The sequence below is a fragment of the Pongo pygmaeus genome, chromosome 18 (assembly GCF_028885625.2).
Source record: "Pongo pygmaeus isolate AG05252 chromosome 18, NHGRI_mPonPyg2-v2.0_pri, whole genome shotgun sequence".
In the NCBI taxonomy this organism is placed as follows: Eukaryota; Metazoa; Chordata; class Mammalia; order Primates; family Hominidae; genus Pongo; species Pongo pygmaeus.
In genome coordinates, this window is record NC_072391.2 from 27,374,253 (window position 1) to 27,394,343 (window position 20,091).

At 38.1% G+C, this 20,091-nt stretch overlaps 1 protein-coding gene across 12 annotated transcripts in view; it reads left to right on the plus strand.

Moving 5' to 3' along the window:
- TNRC6A (trinucleotide repeat containing adaptor 6A) overlaps positions 1 to 20,091 on the plus strand; it is a 98,880-nt gene that overhangs the window by 12,917 nt on the left and 65,872 nt on the right. For 6 of the 12 annotated variants that reach the window (XM_063654079.1, XM_063654081.1, XM_063654080.1 and 3 more), the window contains exons 1-3: positions 1,084 to 5,291; positions 8,231 to 8,318; positions 15,813 to 15,834. The exons of 1 other annotated variant lie outside the window; for it this stretch is intronic. In XM_063654079.1, the coding sequence (XP_063510149.1) occupies positions 5,206 to 5,291; positions 8,231 to 8,318; positions 15,813 to 15,834 (196 nt within the window). In that variant the 5' untranslated portion in view covers positions 1,084 to 5,205. Of the gene's footprint in view, positions 1 to 1,083; positions 5,292 to 8,230; positions 8,319 to 15,812; positions 15,835 to 20,091 lie in introns of those variants that run through there. 5 more of the 12 variants (XM_054454160.2, XM_054454161.2, XM_054454162.2 and 2 more) reach the window with 2 other exon arrangements.

A 20,091-nucleotide genomic window follows, 5' to 3' on the forward strand; every position in this document is an offset into this window, starting at 1 on the left:
GTACAAGTAGGACTGTTTTTTGTCCCCAGAGCAGTAATTAGTCCTATTTGGAAGAGTGAGATTAACATCTAAAATAATTAGAAAATGTCTGGGTGCAGTGGCTCACGCCTCTAATCCCAGCACTTTAGGAGGCCGAGACAGGTGAATCACCTGACGTCAGGAGTTTGAGACCAGCCTGTCCAACATGGTGAAATCCTGTCTCTACTAAAAATACAAAAATTAGCTGGGTGTGGTGGCAGGTACCCGTAGTCCCAGCTGCTCAGGAGTATTGTACAAGTAGGCAGGAGAATCACTTGAACCGGAGAGGCGGAGGTGGCAGTGAGCCGAGATCGAGCCATTGCACTCCAGCCTGGGTGACAGAGCAAGATGCTGTCTCAAATAAAATAAAATAATTAGAAAATGAGTATTGTTTAATTAGAGGTCAAGGATGAAGTTTGTTTGGATTGGAAAGAATCATGAAGGAACTAGTAATTAAGCCTTAAAAGAAGAGTAGGATTTGGGTGGGTAGATGTAGCAAACTGAGTTTTGGGTCAGCCTTACCACAGCCTTGTACCATCTGACAAGTCATTAGGACTTTCTGATCCTCAATTTCTTTAACTGTCAAAGGGGAATAATATCAGTGCTATGTTCCAGGGTTGTGAGTTCAAAATGGGTAATATCTCAGAGTACTTTGTAAATCGTAGGTGTTTCTGTCCTTATGGTGGAGTATCTATTGTTCTCTAAGTTTCTAAACTCAGTAACTTTCCTCAATCCGAGCTTTTAATTAATTTATTATTATTATTTTTGAGAAAGGGCTTTATTCTGTCACCCAGGCTGGAGTGCAGTGTGGAATGATCTTAGCTCACTGTGCGACCTCTGCTTCCCTGGCTCAAGTGATCTTCCTGCCTCATCCTCTTGAGTAATTGGGACTACAGGCATGCATTACCACACCCAGTTAATTTTTATATATTTGTAGATTATATAAAATCTACAAATATGTATTATATATGGGTTTTGCCATGTTGCCCAGGCTGGTCTCAAACTCCTGGGCCCAAGCAATCTGCCTTGGCCTCCCAAAGTGCTAGAATTGTGGCATGAGCCACCGTGCCCTGCAGAGCTTTTTATTTTGAGTAAATTTCTGATGTAGAGAAATGCAAGAATAGAACAAAGAACTTCTAATATCCTTAACCCTTAATCCTCAAATATTAACATTTAATCACATTTACTTTATTCCCTCTTTTTTTATACATACTATTTTTTACCATTTAAGAGTAACTTACAGACATGATATCCCTTTACTCCTAAACACTTAGTCAAAGATATTTTCTTGGTAACTACAGTACCATTATGAAAATGGGCACAGTAACATTGGCACAGTCTTAATAGCAGATCTACAGATCTTACTCAGATTTTGCCAGTTGTCTCAATAATTCCCTTTAGAGCCAAACAAAATCTATTTTTTCCTGGTCAGGTCTTCAATCCAAGATCACAAGTAGCACTTAGTTGTCATGTTTGTTTAGTTGCCTGCATTCTGGAAGTTTCTTAGTTTCTGTTCTTCAGGACCTTGATATTTTTAAAGAATACAGGCTAGTTACTTTGTAGAATGTCCCTCAGTCTGTATTTGTCCGATATTTCCTTATGACCTGATCAGGTTATGCAGTTTTGGCAGGAATAGTACAGAACTGATGTGGTGTTCTCAGTACATCATGTCAGGAGATGCCTGATATCCTTTTATCCCATTATTGGTGATGATTAACTTCAACTGCTTGGGTAAGGTGGTCTCTGTCGGGTTTCATCACTGCAAAGTTAGTATTTTTCCCTTTGTAATTAATAACACTATTGTTGGGAGATACTTTGGGAGTACGTAAATGTCTTGGTTCTCATCAGTGTGCTTGCCTTAACCAGTAGGGCCAAGTAGTAATTTTAAAGTCAACCATTCTTCTTACATTAGTTGATATTTTACTGTAAGATTTGGTACTTCTCTCCATTCACTCACTCAGTCATTCATTCATATCAGTATGGACCCATGGGTTCTTATTTTGTTCAGTTGTTTGTAATTTTTTATTAGCATAATTTATCGCTCAAATTATGGTGCTAGTGGAAGCCCCTTTCAAGCTCAACTTCCCACTTTTTGAGATCCATACTGTCATCTGGATCCTTACTGCTACCTGTTTGTATGCTATTCTCCTTCCTTCCTAAGGGGAAGACATGCCAGCTAAAGCTAAGCTAAGAAATATACAGCATTGCTGCCACTCTGTCTGTTGTCCTCTTTTGTCCTCATCCTCTGTCACAAATATGTATTTTTTATTAATTTGTATATGTACATGTCTCCAGAATTTCTTTATGCACATATAAGGACATGTAAATATGTATATATATATTCATATCCCTCCCAACACAAAAAGATAGCACACTGAGCCTTAGATTTTGATTTTTCCAGTTAACTTTAAGCCTTCCTGATCCTTTCACATCAGGGTGTAGAGGAGACCTTTGTTTTGCAGCTGCATAATATTCCATTTTATGGATATATCCATTTTATTTAACTACTGTATTTGCAGATAATTGTCAGTTATTGTAAATAGCATGTTCCCCACCCTTCAATACGATGATCCCTTTCCACTTCCAGATAACTATTAGTTGTCCTTACTTTAAAAAATATGCAAAACTTCATTTTATCCTATTCTCTTCATTTTACAGCTGAAGCTTTTGAAAAACCAGTCCAAATCTCCAACTTCCTTACCTATTTTTGCTCCAGTTCAGTTTTCATCTCTACTGTCTGGTGAATTCTATAGTTTTGAAGGTTGCTAGTGACTTCCTGTTGTGTAGTGCTAGACAGGTTTTGGTGATTAATTTAGGTAGGGGATAAAAATGAGAAAAGGAATGGGGGGTGGCAATCAAATGGGAAAAGAGGAAGACTGGAAGGAAATAGAAGAAGGTGGGATCTGCACGGGAGAAAGTAGGAGAACAGAATGTTTTTTGGCAGAAGATGTGAAGTGTATTTTTATTTCTAGCTTGTAACATACAGCTGGCTTCTATGTGAGGATGAGCTGGCTTGTGGTGTGTTGCTGACTGATAGGCTAGTTGGGCCTTCAGGAAAGTTGCTTCCTGTTTTCTGTCTCCTAAAGCAAAATAGAGACACCTGACCCCTTGTCCCATTATTGTCATTTCTCCCTCTGTCACCCAGGGTGGCATGCAGTGGCACAATCATAGCTCACTGCAGCCTCCAACTCCTAGGCTCAGTTGATTCTTGGGCCTCAGCCTCCCACATAGCTGAGACTACAGGTATGCCCACCACCCCCAGCTAATTGTTAGGATATTTTGAGTTATCTCAGATTTATTCTTTGCTTGCGTTTTTCACTGCCACCATGGTAGTTTGGGGAACTACACATTCACTTAGATTTTCACAAGTCTTTTCACCCCTGTTTTTGCCAACTTATTGCCTATTCTTACCCAACATTTTCCCTCCCTTTTTCAATTCCAGTCAGGGCTGGTCCCTGCAATTGTCATGCTGACAAGTCTCCATACTTCGCTTGTGCCCACACCTTTCTGTGCTCCTAAAAAATCTTGCCTCTTTTGCAAGAGCCAGATCAACTTCTTACTGCTCCGTAAAGCCTTCCACAGTTGAAACAGCTCTTATACCTGTCTTATTTCACTAATCTTGCTTACAACCTGTACCAAATGTTTGCTTGTTTTCTTATTTCAGATGTGTTCAGTTGTTTCTACAAAATTGTAGGAATTTTTTTCCTATAAAAAAAATCATGTTTCCTAGCTGAGTACAGTGGCTCACCCCTGTAATCCCAGTACTTTGGTAGGCCGAGGTAGGAGGATTGCTTGAGCCCAGGAGTTTGAGACTAGCACCACCTCACTCCAGCTCGGGGCAACAGAGTGAGACTTCGTCTGTAAATAAATGAATAAGAAGTTTAGTGCTTGAGGTTTCTATTGGGAGCTGGTTCTGTACACTATGGAAATCTACCACCCGCCCCACTTTAAAATTACTGCGTAGTATTCCTTGGTGTGATTACAGGATGATTTAACTTTTCCCTATTGATTGGTTTTTGGTTATGATTTTATGCTGCGGTGTCTATCTTTGTACGGTTCCTTTTTCAGAGGCTTAGATTTGAATTGATGGATCATAAGATAGTGACATTTAAAAATTCGTTGTGAATAGATACTTCCAGATTGCTCACCAGAAGCTTAGTGCTAGTCCATACATACTTCCAATAGCAAGTACAAGAGTACCCTTCAGAAGGGATTAATTTTAATGATATTCAGGGCTGGGAATGTAGGAAAAATTGACCATCAAGTGTCAGGAAGCGCAAGAGTAGGAAGGGGCATTCTAGCCCCGAGGTGTACCCTGCTGCCTTGATAGGCCCTTTAAATAGAGACAGACTGTCACTATGTTGCCCATTCTGTTCTCAAACTCCTGGCCTCCCAGACTGCTGGGATTACAGGCCTGAGCCACCATACCCGGCCAGAAACGCATTCTTGAACGGTATGAGTAAATCATTTGTAGTGGCTACTGGAAGATACAGGCAAAATTTGAAGCTTAGCTTGATTTGTTGTGTGGAATGTACCATCCTAATCTTGATCTATTTGTTTTTTCAGATCGAGATATTGCATTTCCCCTAGTCAATGTATGAAATCAACTTTAAAATACAATTTACATACAGTAAAATTCAAACGTTGAGTGTGTAGGTGAATGATTTGACAAATGTATACACCCTTGTAATTACCACTCCAAGCAAGTTAGAAAACATTTCCATTTTCCTTGAAAGTTCCCTCAGTGGCATTGACTTCTACAGGCCACCTCAAAGGCTTTATACATGAGATGCAGGGCATAAGTCAAGTTCTGATAAAAGGGGAGTCTGGTTTTTACAGACAACGAGGTAGATTCATAGAACTTACAGATGTGAGGTATCCTGCAAAGTAGCCTTCAGGGCATGGATGATTGCTAACTGGAGTGTTGTCTTGGTGGCAGGTGCATCAAACAGGGTGGCCCGCTTAGGCCTTTCAAATCCATCAGTCTTTGCTCCTCTTGATGGTTGTGGTAAATGATACAGTCAGATGTCTTAAATGAGTCTGTATGAACATTTAACTGCTGGAAGCTGACGTGTTTGGGCACAGGTGTTGTTGTTGTTGTTGTTGTTGTTGTTTTGGTTTTTTTTTTTTTCAGTTGGCTTTCTCTGAAGGAGGAGATACGGGAAAAAGCATGACTGGTTGGCTGTGATGATGGTGTTGAAGAACAAAACTTACTCCCCTCTGTGCTTACAGTATCGGCTGATGTTGTATATTTCCTTGAGAAGAAATGTCTGGTACATCTTTTAAGTACTAAGGGGGATATTTTTGGCCAGGAAAACACTTGCTAGTAACCTCATCAGAAAGTCTTGAAAATGAAGTTTGAGAAAGGAGAAAATACTCCAGATAGAGACCATTACATGGAGTAAAATTATAGTGACATATAAGATCAGAAAAGGACATGTCTGTAATTCACAGCAGAACATGAAGAACAAATGCTGAAGGTGCTAGATGTTTCTGAATAAGCACCTGTGATATTTTGACACAAGAAGGGTAAAGACAGCCTTTTGGGTGCCACTGAGGACTGGTGAGTTGGATTCATGGCTAAGCAATTGAGTGCTTACTAGATAAGCTTTGTGCTAAGTAAGCAGTCCTAATTCTTATAAAAATATTAAGACATTGACATGTATGGTCATTTGCCCCCAGTTTTTTCATGAAGAAACAGGCTGAAGAAGATTAAGTATTTTTAACTAGTAATCAGCTTTTAATCTTGACTTCTGCATGTCTCAGGGTAGGTAACGTGACAGTGGTGTAACCTAGTTGCCGATGTTCACTGATTTGACTCTGCTGCTCTCATGTGCTGTGGCTTTCTTGCTCCTTGACTTCCCTGGGATTGTGAGTGAGCTTGTTCAGTCTTACCACCTCCTGCACACAGAATTCAAGAGAGAGTGAGTCATGGCCACAGTTGGCAGGAGTCTGTTATGTTACTCCATTAGCCACATGACACTTCTGCTTGTAACAAAATGACAGCGAAATATAGCAACAGTTATCATACTCTTCTTCCAGTTATCCTTTTAGCTGATTTTAGTAGTCCTATACTTAACTTTACTAAGTTTTTATCAATTGTGCATAATGTCATTCATTTCATTTTTCAGTGTCTGCATCTCCTCTCAGTCTGTTCCATCAGCAAAGCCAACTTAAATTTTGTTTAATTTCATTGCAGTGCACCTATAGCAACCCCTTCCAGTTTCTTAGGCACTTGTCTATCTTTCTCCTTTTATCTTCTTCAACATCCCTACTGCCATATGCATTCCAGCCTTGATAAATAATGTGCAGCTTCCAAAATGTCTAGTTCGTATCTCCAAACCTCTCCTTGTCTGCCTGATAGTCCTTTTTTTTTGAGACAGAGTCTTGCTCTGTCGCCCAGGCTGGCGTGCAGTGGCGCCATCTCAGCTCACTGCAAGCTCCACCTCGCAGGTTCACACCATTCTCCTGCCTCAGCCTCCCGAGTAGCTGGGACTACAGGTGCCCGCCACCATGCCCCTGCCTGATATTCTTAGTGTCCCCTCTGGAAAGCTTCCTCAGGGCAGAGTTAGGTATTTTCATTTTGTGTGATGCTTTTCTTTGAGTAACTGGTGATTTTGGTTGTTGGTATTATGCATGAAGGTTTTAGGGTCTAGACTTTAGGGTGATGACTATAGGTAGCTGGAGTGAGTTTCTTCCGCCTTTGCAAAGGTTTCTTTGCCCAGTAGACTCCTTCCCTGAATGGGAAGGCTGATCTGTGTGAAGGGTGTTGATTGGCAAGCTTTACTTTACAGTGTGATGGAGGGAGTGGCAGCAGCCTCCAGTAAGATGGGCTTTGTTCTGGGACAACCAAACCCATTCAAGCACCTATCAGACTCCTGTGGAAGGTTTTGTTTCTTTAGAGAGTATTTCTTTGGCTTTAGGCTGCATTTAGAAGCAGCTACTATCTGTGGCCATGTAGGCATCTGGATGGGAAGTGGGTGGGAGGGGTTGAGTAGCTATGGCTTTTCTATTCCTTAGGCAGTCTTTTTGCCTCATGCTCTCTTGCTCTGGTCTTCTGGAACCCTCTCTAGAGCTCCACCAGAAAGGATGGTGCCTAAAACATCTATTTTAGACTGCTCGTGTTTATTCTTGGGTGGGGTGGCTTTTGCTTTTGCTTATTCATCTGCTTTGAATAGAATAAAAAAGTAATAACCTTTTTTCCTGAAAGGTAATAACCTGTTTCCTGAAACACATTTACTCAGTCTGTCACTTTGAAATCCTGAACCAGAGGTTCTGTTGACAACTTTAACCATTTGAAATTTTAAAAATTTAAACAAACTAAGATGAAGAATACATTATTAGGCCAGGCGTGGTGGCTCACACCTGTAATCCCAACACTTTGGGAGGCCAAGGTGGGCGGATCACTTGAGGTCAGGAGTTTGAGACCAGCCTAGCCAACTTGGTGGAACCCCGTCTGTACTAAAAATACAAAAATTAGCCAGGCATGGTGACAGGTGCGTGTAAACCCAGCTACTCAGGAGCCTGAGGCAGGAGAATCGCTTGAACTCAGGAGGTGGAGGCTGCAGTGAGCAGAGATCACGCCACTGCATTCCAGCCTGGGTGACAGAGCAAGACTCTGTCTCAAAACAAACAAGAGTACATTATTGTTTCCCAAGAATTGATAGAATACCTTGGAATGTTTATAGAATATGAAATTGTTGTAATGCTGAAATACAAGTCACCTATTTATTAATAAGTTATATTCTAAAAATATTTACAAAGCTTTTTAGAGCAAGGAAAACTTAAAGGTAGCTTCCAGAAACCTAGGTGAGAGAGGATTGTGGGGAGGTCTCAGGCATTGCCATTAGTTACTAATTGATACTAGGGGCCAGTAGCAAGGTAACTCCAGCTTAAATGATGACATTTACATTCTAGGATTGGAGGAAGTTGCTTGTTTCCCAGTGTAAAATTTGCTAATTTTAGGTTGTCTTCGTTGATATGATATTGAGATAAAAGCTGTACTACTTGTGGCTTATTAAAGTGAATTGTACCATATAGTGGCTATATAGTTAGGGTTAGGTTGCAGGTTGTGTTTTATTTCAATGAATGATAAAATAATAATTTGCCATGTCTTCTAATAAAGGTGAAAAAGTAAAAATGAACCTGTATGCAACATTATTTTTATTTCTTAATACATTTTGGGAAAGTTAATTGCAACTGTGTGGTTCAGGGATTTAGTGCAAGACGAAGAACAGTTGATGGAAGAAAAGAAAAAGAAAAAAGACGACAAGAAAAAGAAGGAAGCTGCTCAAAAGAAGGTAGTATGTGTGTAAACTATTTATATTAAGCAGTTTAAACACAGAATTAAAAAGAAAATTACTCTTACAGATTTTTAAGGCATTTATTTGATTTAATGTTTTAGCTTTAATGGAGATTCATTTTAATATTTAATGTCTCTGAATATGCATATAAAGTAACTTGCTTTGTACAATTTAATGCATAGTTATTTAATCTTGTCAATAGTTTTTCAAAGGTAAGTACATTTTATAGATCTTTGTCTTTCAAATAGCTGTTCCTAGGTGTTTCATAATATATCATTTTATAAGTGGGAAGAGCATGGAATTTGTAGCCAAGTTGAGAGGATTTGAAATCTCACTCTCCCACATAGCACATAGAATGGTGTGACTTTAAATTTTATTTAGCCTCTCTGGGCCTTAGTTTCCTTGTGTTTTGTTAAATGAGGGTTGAAATGAGATGATGTTATTATATGTAATACAGAAATAGAGTATTAAAGGAAAATGTAATAGACATAATAGGAAGTAAAGTGTCAGTTTCTTTTTCCCTCTTTATTTAGTACCTGGGCTGATTTTTAAAGTTTGCAGTGTACATTAGCCTTAAAATAAACCTTGGACATTGTTTACTGCAAGGGAATTCTAAACTAGCTAATTTAGTATAGGAAACTATAACTAAATGCAAAGTAAAAAAAAAAAAATAAATCTGTAATTATTAAAAATTTTCCAAATTGTTAATACTAAAAACTGGTAATAGTTAACTAAATGGGCACTCATCTCCTACTATGTCAAGGTTTCAAGACATTAAAATGCTCTAAAAACCTAGTGAAATTACTGTTTCAATTCTCTGTTCTAATGAAAAATTATTTTAATTTCTAATATATGCCTTTTTTGAGCCAGGCATTGTGCTAGGAACTGGATGTAGAGTATAGCAAGATACTTACGTCCACATTATTTAATAGGGGAAAACACAGGCTGTAAAAATGGCAGGTGAGGCATTTATGGGGAACTGTTGCAGTACAAAGAGAGAGGTGCATAACTCAGGCTGAGATGGGGCAGAGGGACAGAGAAATTTCCTTAGAGTAGAAATTAGGTGAATAAGGAGCAGAATAGAAAAGGATTCCAAACAGTGAAAACTCAGAAATACTTGGTAGCTTGTATGCATTAAAGGATGGGTTTTGCTTGGGGGAAAGGGAGGGAACCAAGGGTAGAACTCTGAAGAGTTGAACTAGGAAAGGCTAGGAGGTTTTCTCAGGGCTTTGGGGAAAATGCTGAAAATGTTTTAGTAGAGTGACATAAAAGTTTGTATTTTAGTATGTTTACCTTGGAAAATTGTGAAATTGGATTAGAGGGGGTGGATACCAGAGTGTGAAATACTGGTGAAGGGACTATTAAAGTAATCCACAGAATTTGTTTAAAGGATATAGAGGGAGAGTCAGTTTAGATTGACTCACTGATTCCAGATGAGTGACTACATTTGAGAGGAGTTAATCAGGCTAGGGGATACAAGGAAAGGAGAAATGATAAATAATTCAGTTCTACATGTCCTGAGCCTAGGGGTGTCATCAGCAAGTATTAGGGGAGGAGAATTAAGTATGAGATGAGAGGAGATGATGTGGCCCTAGCCACCTGTCTTTTGGTTGCTCTTAGGGGTGCCTGGGAAGGGATGCATAGGTATATGCCATGGTTAGGGTTTTGGTAGGCTTCTTGTGGTTTGGCATTGACGGATGCCTTGGGCCTCTGGCAGAGGCTGTTTACGTAGGACAGTCTTTGCAGTCTGGTCAGTCATTGCTCGGGATTTCTTATGAGAAAGTTGTGTCCTCTGTAAGTCTGAGGTTGGGGTAAAGGCTTATCAGACTCTTGTTCCACGGTGTGAAAGGCCATTTGCCCAATGAAAAGAGCTTCTAAGAAACTTAAGAGGTTTATCGAAAAGGATGGTTGAATATACTTTATGTAGATTCAGTAGTTTGGCAAGCATCTGAGTGTTGAATTAGGCTATGTTGGTCCCTGTGTCTAAGGAGTTCAAGAATTAGCTGATAAGTCAGAATGTATGTGAAATGGCTAGAGAAGAGGCCTAAGACAATATATAAGTGTATTTGTTTGGAATTTATTCTATTTACTGAGAAATTTTAAGAAAGGGCGGGGTCACTTGCATGATATCTTTAAATATTGTATTTTTGTGAATATAATTTTAAAGTTGTAACATATACAGCAATGGCTCTAATTGTTACAAGTACATCTTTACATTCTTGTATAATCAAATCTCTAAATCACCAAGTCAGTATAGGTGGTCACTTATGTGTAGGCAGCTTATAAAGAAGCCTGTAACACATGAGTGGTGATTACTGTGCCATTTGACTTCTCACCAAATCTGAAGTGACAGCTTTTCATACTGTTGCCCACTTCATTCCTGTCTCACCCCATGGTTCCAGTCTCTCACCTCAACCATGTCCTTACTAGAACCATCATCAGAAGCTTAGGGATATAAGAAGTTTTTCCTTCTTTTGCCAGATCTTCAGCACTGATAGGGTATTCCTGTGTGTCTCATAGACACATCATAGTATCTGCCCACTGAACACAATATAAAGGAATGTTTAATACCTCTAATAAATGTTAAGTTTAGCAGGCTAGGCCGCTACTGTAAATTAGACTGTTCTCCAAATTTCAAATAATCAGCTTACAACTGAATTTGAATACAACCTGTTGGTGAAGTGAGGACAGCTGGTATTTCCATAGAGTGTTACCAGATAGCTCTTGAAAAGAAAACCCCCAAATGACACACTTATAGCCCATATGAGGAATTGTGAGTCACAGGGTTTTTAAGACAGGTTTCCTGGAACTTGTCTTTTGTCGCTAGTAGGAGCCAGCAGGTGTATCCAGGCAGATATCTACGTGAGCCAGGTGGGCAGGCCCATTTATATAAATGTTGGCACATAAACTCACTACAGTAAAAAGTCTATTTTATGTAATTTATATTTTCTTATTTTTGAAAAAGGCCAGATATTATCTGTTCTAATACATTTGTTCATTTTTAATATAAGGAACCTAAGCATCAGAATGAATTAAGTGATTGACCTTGGTTTTTATCATGGTGACAGAACCAGGAATATAATTGAAATCTCTCTCCTCCAGCTGGTGCTTTGCCAAAACCCTGTGCCATGACTTTATCCTTTTCATGCAGAACATTATCTTATACTTTGCTTTATTTTTTGTCATTTAAAGGTGAACTTTAAAATTGGGAAATAATATATTGTGATAATTTTTATAATAGGGTATAAAATAGGTTCTTATGCCATGAATACAGAAAATATATACATTTAATGGTCCCCAGTAGCCACTGTGGTTTTTTTAAAATTAACACCATGGGTTATTTTCTATTTTAAATAAAAAGCCAGATAACACAACTTTCTATAAAAACAATTAGACACCGACAAGGCTTACAACAATATTTTCATTATGATAGTTTTTATTATCCTATCGTTTAAATATTAATTTAAATATTTAGATTCTTTAAAGAGCTTTTTCACATTAAAAATAGGGTGATTTGTATTGTATTTCAGCCTCAATACATTTCTAATTAAATATGGAGACCGATGACTTTTGTTCTTAAAATTTTTTGAAAAGCCTTTTTATCAAAGATCATGTATAACACTCTTTTCTGTTTCATATCTGAGAACCAGGGCTATTATTTTCTGATTCTTGGGCTTAGAAAATAATTTGATAGAGCATGGAAATGTAGTTTCCATACTTTAAAAAAAGGAGAGGGGTGACAGTAGTAGCAGTAGGTTACCATGGATTTCTCTCCAGGTTCTGTTTTTAGAAGAAATTTCTCGAAGCGATCTTAAGGGAAATGTAATGAGGAGGAAAATAGAGGTTGAGAAATAGGTTAATTATAGAGGGATAGTTAGTGTAACCTTTACTTTAAGCATGCAATTGTAGTTCCTAGAAAGCATATAATGTTTGAGGGCCGAGGGGAAGCAACAATACAAGTTGGGGTCTCTTGGTGTTGAGAATGTTTCAACATCCATGGGCTTTTTGCTGTTACTTTGTTAAGAGTTGAAGGGATTTTTATAGGTGTTATTGACTTAAATATACTAAATTCAAGTTTAAATGAGACCTAGGTTTTAGAGAGCTTCCAGCTTTATTGCCATTTTTGAGGATCATATTCAGCAGCTTAATTAGCAAATTTTCTCAGTAACCTTGGTGGTAACATGACCAGGCCTGAGTTGCACTCTCATAGAGGGCAGTTAGGTGTTCTCTTACAGTCTTGCCCCTCATTACAGCTTACACTTCTCTTTTCCTCTTTTATAAAACTCATTTTAGTCAACAGATCTGGATTCTAGACTGAGTGCTGATTGCTAAGTCACAGGAAAGCTCTCTGAGCACTAGGTATCTCATTTAAAATCAGTGAATTGAGCTAGATTAATTCTTTATTCTTAATGTTAGGTTATAATACTTGGCACTGTTAAGACATTGTAAATGATTAGAAAAAAAGAAAAGCAAGACCTGGAAGGGATGAATGTAGAGTCAGCTTATTTCCAACAGTGAGAACCAGTACTGAGCCAAAGCATGGGCAGGTAGGGCTGAAGATAGCAGCCGCCAGCACCACAGCAGCAGCTGATGTCTGCTGAATGCTTTCTGTATGTCAGGCTTTGTCCTAAGTGCTTTTATATAGGTTAAATCCCTTTAACCTTACAACTCTGAGGTGGGTGTTTTTGCCACAGTTCTATAGATGAGGAAACTAAGCTTTAGAGAAAGAAGTTAACACATTTGACCGTGGTCACACAGTGTAAGTGGCAGAACGAGGTAGGCAGTCAGGCTTTAGATCCTGAGGTCTTAACGAAGTGTGCTTCAGGACCATGTTGTTGGGACAAGCAGTGCAGAGCCTTGACAGGCAAAGCAAGTGGAGTGCTGTGCTCTGCCACTGCACTGCTGTCTTCAGTAATGAAGGAGGCAGTTGTGATCATTGCTGGTGGAACCATAGCTCAGATTTTTTTTTAAAGAATAATGTATTAAAAATGGAAATCATTTTGCTTCTAGATTGGCCAGAATCTTTTAATTATCTGTGTGAGAGGATTTACAGTGATAGTTCACATTTGAAATAGTGTTGTATAGTTTTTCAAAAAAATATCTTTCACATTTTATTATTTGACCCTCATAATAACTCTGAAAGGTAAGCAGGACAGTTATTTTGTCCATTTGAGAGATTAGGAAACTGAGACCCAGAGGGTTTAAATGATCAGAGCATTTCAAAGTAAAAATAACCAGTCAAGATTAATTTTAATATATTTTATATAACCTAATATAGCTAAAATGTTACTATTTTGACATGTCAGTATAAAGTATTATTAATAAGGCGTTTTGTGTTCTTTTAAAAATACTGAACATTAGAAATTTGGTGTGTATTTTGCTCATCTCAGTTCAGACTAGCCACATTTCAGTCAGTGGTGGGTAGCCACATGTGGCAAGTGGCTATTGTTTTGGATAGTGCAGACAATTACTCTTAAAATGACTGACCCTACCTGGAAAATTCTTTTTAATAATTTGAATAATGTACTAGGTCTCCAGACCAGCCCGCAAAAGCTTGTTAGTTCCGTTTCTTCCCATTCCATGAGGAGCTCTTGGTTTCTATACTACTACTTTCATTCCTTCTATACATTAAATCCGATTCTTAGGGACAGACACACCTTAGGTGTCTCCATGGGGCCATTCTCTGTTGATGACAGAATACTGAATGAGGTTGACCATTGTTTTAAAGCAACTTTTCCCAAAGGAGTTGTATAGCATATATCCTTTATGTTGTAAGGCCTAAAAGAGCAACATTGTATATACTTCGTTTTGTTTTGCTTTTTTGTAGAGATGGGGTTTCGCCATATTGGTCAGGCTGGTCTCAAACTCCTGGCCTCAAGCATCTGCCTGTCTTCTGCCTCCCAAAGTGCTGGGATAACAGGCGTGAGCTGCACCTGGCCTACTTTGGGTTTTTATGTGGTCATTGTTTCTATGTTCTGAAACTTAGTTTCCATTGGAAGTAAATTGTGAAAGAGACCAAGAGAGTGTTTTTTGTTTGTTTGTTTGTTTTGTTTTTTTTAAGCCTTTCAACATGTAAAAGAAATTTTCTGCTAATTCTTTGGCTTCAGAAAATTATGCATCTTATTGTTTGACATGACATTTCTGATACTTAAAAGTGTTCATATACTAACTTCTCTCTAATAAGACTTGTTTTTCTACTCTCAGATTTTAAAAATGATTTTCCCAGAAACAAATGAAGTGTTGTTAGCTAGTTGACTGGTTTTTGGCATTGTCTTTCCATCAAAAATTTTTTTTTAATTTAAATTTTGATACATAGAGTAAAAGATGAGCCTCCATTATTTTGTATTTCACTAGTGCTCTAAAACTTAGCAAAGCACTTACGTGGTGGATCAAGACTCCCTGGCTTTCTGGGGAAAGATTAATGTTTGGTGTGGCTTCAATATTAGGGTAGTTACTATAGCTTTTACCCATATATCTATGATAGTATAATTTAAAATGATATTTTTGATAACAGTAATTTCATATAACTAAGCAAAATGAATTAGGCCCCATGGCAGCTAAGAAAAGCTTTATTGCCATTTAGAAACAACAACTGGTTATTCAGTTACTAATTATTCAGTCTTTTCTCACCTCCCTTCCTGTTCTTGTATCTGTTATTTTCAGGATTCCCATAATATTGATCTTGATCAACAGATTGATGTTTTGCTTGGGTTTTTCTGTCTGTGGTTCTTTTTGAGGCCCTTGGGAGTTTGAGCTAGTCACCTCAAGGTAACCCTGCTGTCCTCAAGCCCCTCTCCTCAGTTGTGGTGTCAGAAAATAAAGGAAGAGCAGACATTGGAAGGCAGTGAAAGCAGAGTTCGTGTCAGTTCAGCTTCTGATCACAGTAATTTTAACTGATTGTCAAATGTGTCAGAAGTGATAAATTAGTTTGAAATTTTTTTGCACTCAAAAATACTTAGATACTTAAAAGGTGACTAAGTTTAATTGCGATAGCAGCCTAACCTCCAGGAGTTAAATTTGTTACTAATTTGGCTAAAGTGATTATATATACAGCTTTTCTTACAGAAAACCTAATTCATCTTTTTATCACTTGTAACAATTTTTGAAGCCATTTAAACATGCAAAATATATTAAATCCATTAAATGTAAAGGTGACAGTTTGTATAAAAATCATTTTTAAAGGACATGAGAAAAGTACAGCTCCCATTTAAAAAATTGTATACTGTCATACAGTGATGTCTTCTATGCTTAGTGTCACAAAAATTAGGTATTTTAAATTAATAAACATAGTATCAGGGATAATGGGGCACATCTGTGGGAAAAGCATGCTTTCCTTGCATATCTTTTCCTGTGCAGTTCATCTATTTGAGAAATTCCTTATTTAATAAAGGTGTATATGTCTTATATTAATATATGAACATTTTATCATAACAGTCCATTTCTTTCAGTTTCATATTTACATTGTTTTTTGTTTGTTTGTTTTTATTTTAGGCCACTGAACAAAAAATCAAAGGTACGTTGTTTAAAGCTATTTTTTATCCCTTTTTTCATTAAAGCAAGGTTGTTTATGTGCATTTTTGTTCACCTCAAGGATGGGAGAGAGAAGAGCATGAAAGAAACGGTTGGGATTAGACTTCTTCAGTAACATACCCTGGGGTCGTCCTTTGGGATTTCATGGTTATTGTAGTGTATGTGACCACATTTAGAGTGCACTGCCTCAGACTTGCCTTAAAGCTGTCTCATAAGATAGGAGTAAGCACTGCTTCCTAATGTACTCCCTTGTTTTGACTCTTGGGGCACAGGCACCTTTCCTTCAGTCTTCCTTCTAAAAGTCTTCTTGTGTGGGGTAACCTCTAGGACCCCACTCTATCCCTTAGGAGTTCTGCCTCCTTTATTTCTTGTTCTCTGAAGAATGTCCCCCATTCCTTCTTACAGGCAGATAGTGACATCCATCTCTGTGTTATCACTTAGAATAGTAGATTGCAAACCTTACACATTGTGTCAGGTTTGAACAGCACCCATTAGACCCCAAGCAAAAGACATCGGAGTGATAAGCAAACAGGACACTAATTCCTCTCAGATCCTGAATCAGGAGTTCTTCATCCTCCCAGGAGCTACTTGGTAATGAAAAGTGTAAAGCTCCTAGGTGCTGAACTTGTTAGGCCTCAAGATTCTGAATTTTTATTTTAAGCTCTATCAAAAGTATAATCTTACCCCTCAAAAAAAAAGATGAATGAAGGAATGAAATGGTTCAAAGAAGGAATGAAATGGTTCAAGCATGATTCAAGACACAGAGATAAGAAATAGCATGATGTGGCTTGCAGTGGTGGTATTCCATAACATGATGTAGTATGCAGTGGTGGTATTCCTAGAGCGTTAAATATTCAGTGATAAGTGGGCGGGTTGAGGCTGAAAAGATAGATAGGGGCCAGGTCAGAGTGAGTTAATTTATGTGCTGTTTGTACCAACAAGCTTGGACTTTTTATGTGACAGGCAGTTAGGAGGCATTCAAGACTTAAGCAGAGTGCATGGCGCTTTGTTTTACTTTGTTTTCCATTTTTTAAAGCTATCAACTACTGTACATGGAAAGTGTTGGTTGGAAGACAGGTAGGGATTTGAAAGGTAGAGCTAAGAGAAGAAAGGCCTCGTGAGCAGAGGAGGCAGGTAGACAGCATGGGGAATACAACATGCATCTTTTGTCTCTAGAGTTGGGGGGAAGTGACTGAATATAGGCCCGGAGATAGAGGGAGCCACAGGGCTTCATGCTGGTTAAGCCAGCAAAGGTGCTTGGATTTGGAATGTCATGGTCATAAGCTGTGCTTTAGAAATTTAACTTTGCCAGTAGTGCCTAAAGTCACCAATAGAAGCAAGATTAGAGAGGGTCATGAGGGTTTGAACTGAGGTCTTGGCAGTAGAGGTAGAAGGTGGGTGACAGATATGTGAGGGATAATTGACAGGACTGGCAACTGATGAGATCAGAAGAGGAGTTGAAGGTGCTATTGTGGCTTTGAACTTGGAATGTCTAAGACAGTTACAAGGATGCGGAACGTAGGGAGGAACATTGCCAAATTAGTAGGAATGTTACCAAATTAATTTTCCTAAAACTCTGTTTTCCCCACCCCTTTCCCCCACATAGCAATGGTAAGTTGTCCCTATTTGTTCTTGCTTCAAGACCAAACTCCTTTGCTTAGCTTTCAAGGCCCTCATTAATCTAACCTCCGTTGATGTAACCAGCCTGTTTCCCATCAGTCCTTATACTTTTTAGAGCATTCTTATCTCTTTCATGTTCATTCTTGTTTCTTTTTTATCCAGTTCCTCAGCCAAGGATGTCTTTATCAGGCCTTTCAGCTTTCCTGAACCTCTCAGGGTTCATCCTTGAATGGGTCTCTCCAAGTACCATTGATCTCTCCCTTTCCAGTTTCTTAGGATGTTATAATCTCAAACTTGGGCACTTGGTTATATTCTTAGATTTTTGACTAATCCATGGATATTTGTTTCTTCAACATCTTTGAGTACCTAGTGTTTATATCATTTCTAAATGTAAATAATTTTCTTCTAGCCTTACATAAAATATGAACATATTTAGTCTTCTTGTTTTTAGATTTTTCCACAACTCTGAGAATGATAGGCTGAGTATATGAAAGTCACTTCAGAATACATTTTGTTGTTTTGCCAGCGATTTAACTCATGTCATCCTTCTTTTCACGCTGTCTCTCTTCATAATTGTTCACATTTTTTCTGATTCATGAAAATGTATTGTTTTATTTCTATGCTATGTATTTGTCTAGGTAGTATTTATAGTTTGGGGTTCACACAGTGGTTAGAGATTACAAACTGGAGACTTGAGGGGCAGATGTGGCCTACTTGGTGGTGGTGGTGTTTACTAAACTTTGTATTTTGGAATAATTTTAGATTTACAAAAAAGTTGGAAAGATAGTACAGAGACTTCTCATATACGCTTCATTCAGTTTCCCCGATTATTAGCATCTTACATTACCATGGTACATTTGTCAAAACTAAAAAAGCAACCATGATACTAACCTCACCAGTTTTTCCATTAACGACTTTCCATTCTAGGATGCGATGCAAAATGCTACCTTGCATTTAGTTGTCAGGTCTCCCCAGTTTCTGGTTTCTGCAGTGTTTTTATTATTATCCTGTACATTTTTAAATGACTGCCAACGTTTAAAAATCAGAAGAATCTGCCTGTTCCAGAATTCCTGCTTCTCTTGCAGTTCATACTGTCAGTATGATTTTTTTCTCTGTGTTGTAGAGTCTGTGTAAAGACCAAGTTTAGCCACATGTGGCTGTTAAGTACTAGAAATGGGACTGTGACTGAGGAACTAAATTTTTAATCTTACAGGACAACATAGCTCTAAAGTGTAATGGGCAACATAATGACATTCTTGAAAGTTTTATTCTTGTGACTTCAACTTTGAAAAACTGTAAAGAACATAAATATTTGAGTATTTAAAAAATCTTTTAAAATATGTCTCTTATGAGTATGTCCTTGAAACAGCAGGAGAGTGAAGTGCTAAAAAAACTTCAGGTGAGGTATAGGGATAGATGGACAAATTTTAAGATGCCCTGTGGTATATATAATGTAAAGGCAAGGAAAGAGCTAATGTTCCTTCTTCAGAGTGTCCTTGGGAACTTGGTTGAGAATAAGAAAATTTTTTAAAAACTGTTTTACAACTCTGACATTGACTTTTTTTTTTTTTTTTTGAGACAAGGTCTTGTTCTGGAATGTAGTGCACAATCATAGCTCACTGTGGCCTTGAACTTCTGGGCTCAAGCAATCCTCCTGCCTCCCGAGTAGCTGGGGCTATAGGAGCAGGCTATTTTTTTTTCTTTTTCTTTTTTTAAACGCGATCATGCTACGTTACCCAGGCTGGTCTCAGACTCCTAGACTCACACGATCTTCCTGCCTCAGGCTCCTGAGTAGTTGGGACTGTAGGCGTGAGCCACCGCAGCTGGCTGACATTGGGTTTTTTGGGAAGCATGTTGATTGTACATTCATTTCAAAAGAATAAGTAAGCACTGTTGATTTTTGACAGCTAATTTTCTGTCTCTCTCCTGTCCTCTTTTTCCTCTGTCTCTTCCCCTCCTTGTCTCACTCCTTCATATCAGTGCCAGTGCTTTTTTTTGAGTGATTTCATGAGCAAGATATCTTCCAAAGAGTAATAAACCCCTGAGCTCCTAAGGGAGTTATGGGAAGCCCGGGGAGATCCTGGTGGGAAACAGCAATGGAGAAAAAAGGATTGAGATTTTATTTTTTGGGTGATAAAATAGCGAAGTTTAGTTTATTACTGCCGTTCTGTTTCTGGGTTAATTAAAAATTCATGAAATTAAATCAACATTTATACATTTTTTCCTGCCACAATTGGCACAGTTATTTTTCATCAGTTCTAGCCTTAATATTTGTTTTTCTGTCAAACACAATGTTACTACATCTGGGTGATAAAAATATTCACTATCTATTAAGTCAGCTGCATGTCAAATCATATTGTAGACATTATTATAGCTGACTTAGAGCACCTTCTATGTGCCAGGCACTGTGCTTTATTTCATTTAATCAAGGAAAATATTCTAAATACTTAACCACTAATAATGAATGGGTATCAGCAATTCAGAACAGGGTCCTAAAAGCTTCTTAATATGCTAAGAGTTACTTTAGTTACTGAATTTTGGAAATCTTTGGGATCCAGGGCGGGGGCTGGGTACTCTGGGACTCATGTAGTCTATATTTAAAAATTGATGTGGGAGTAGG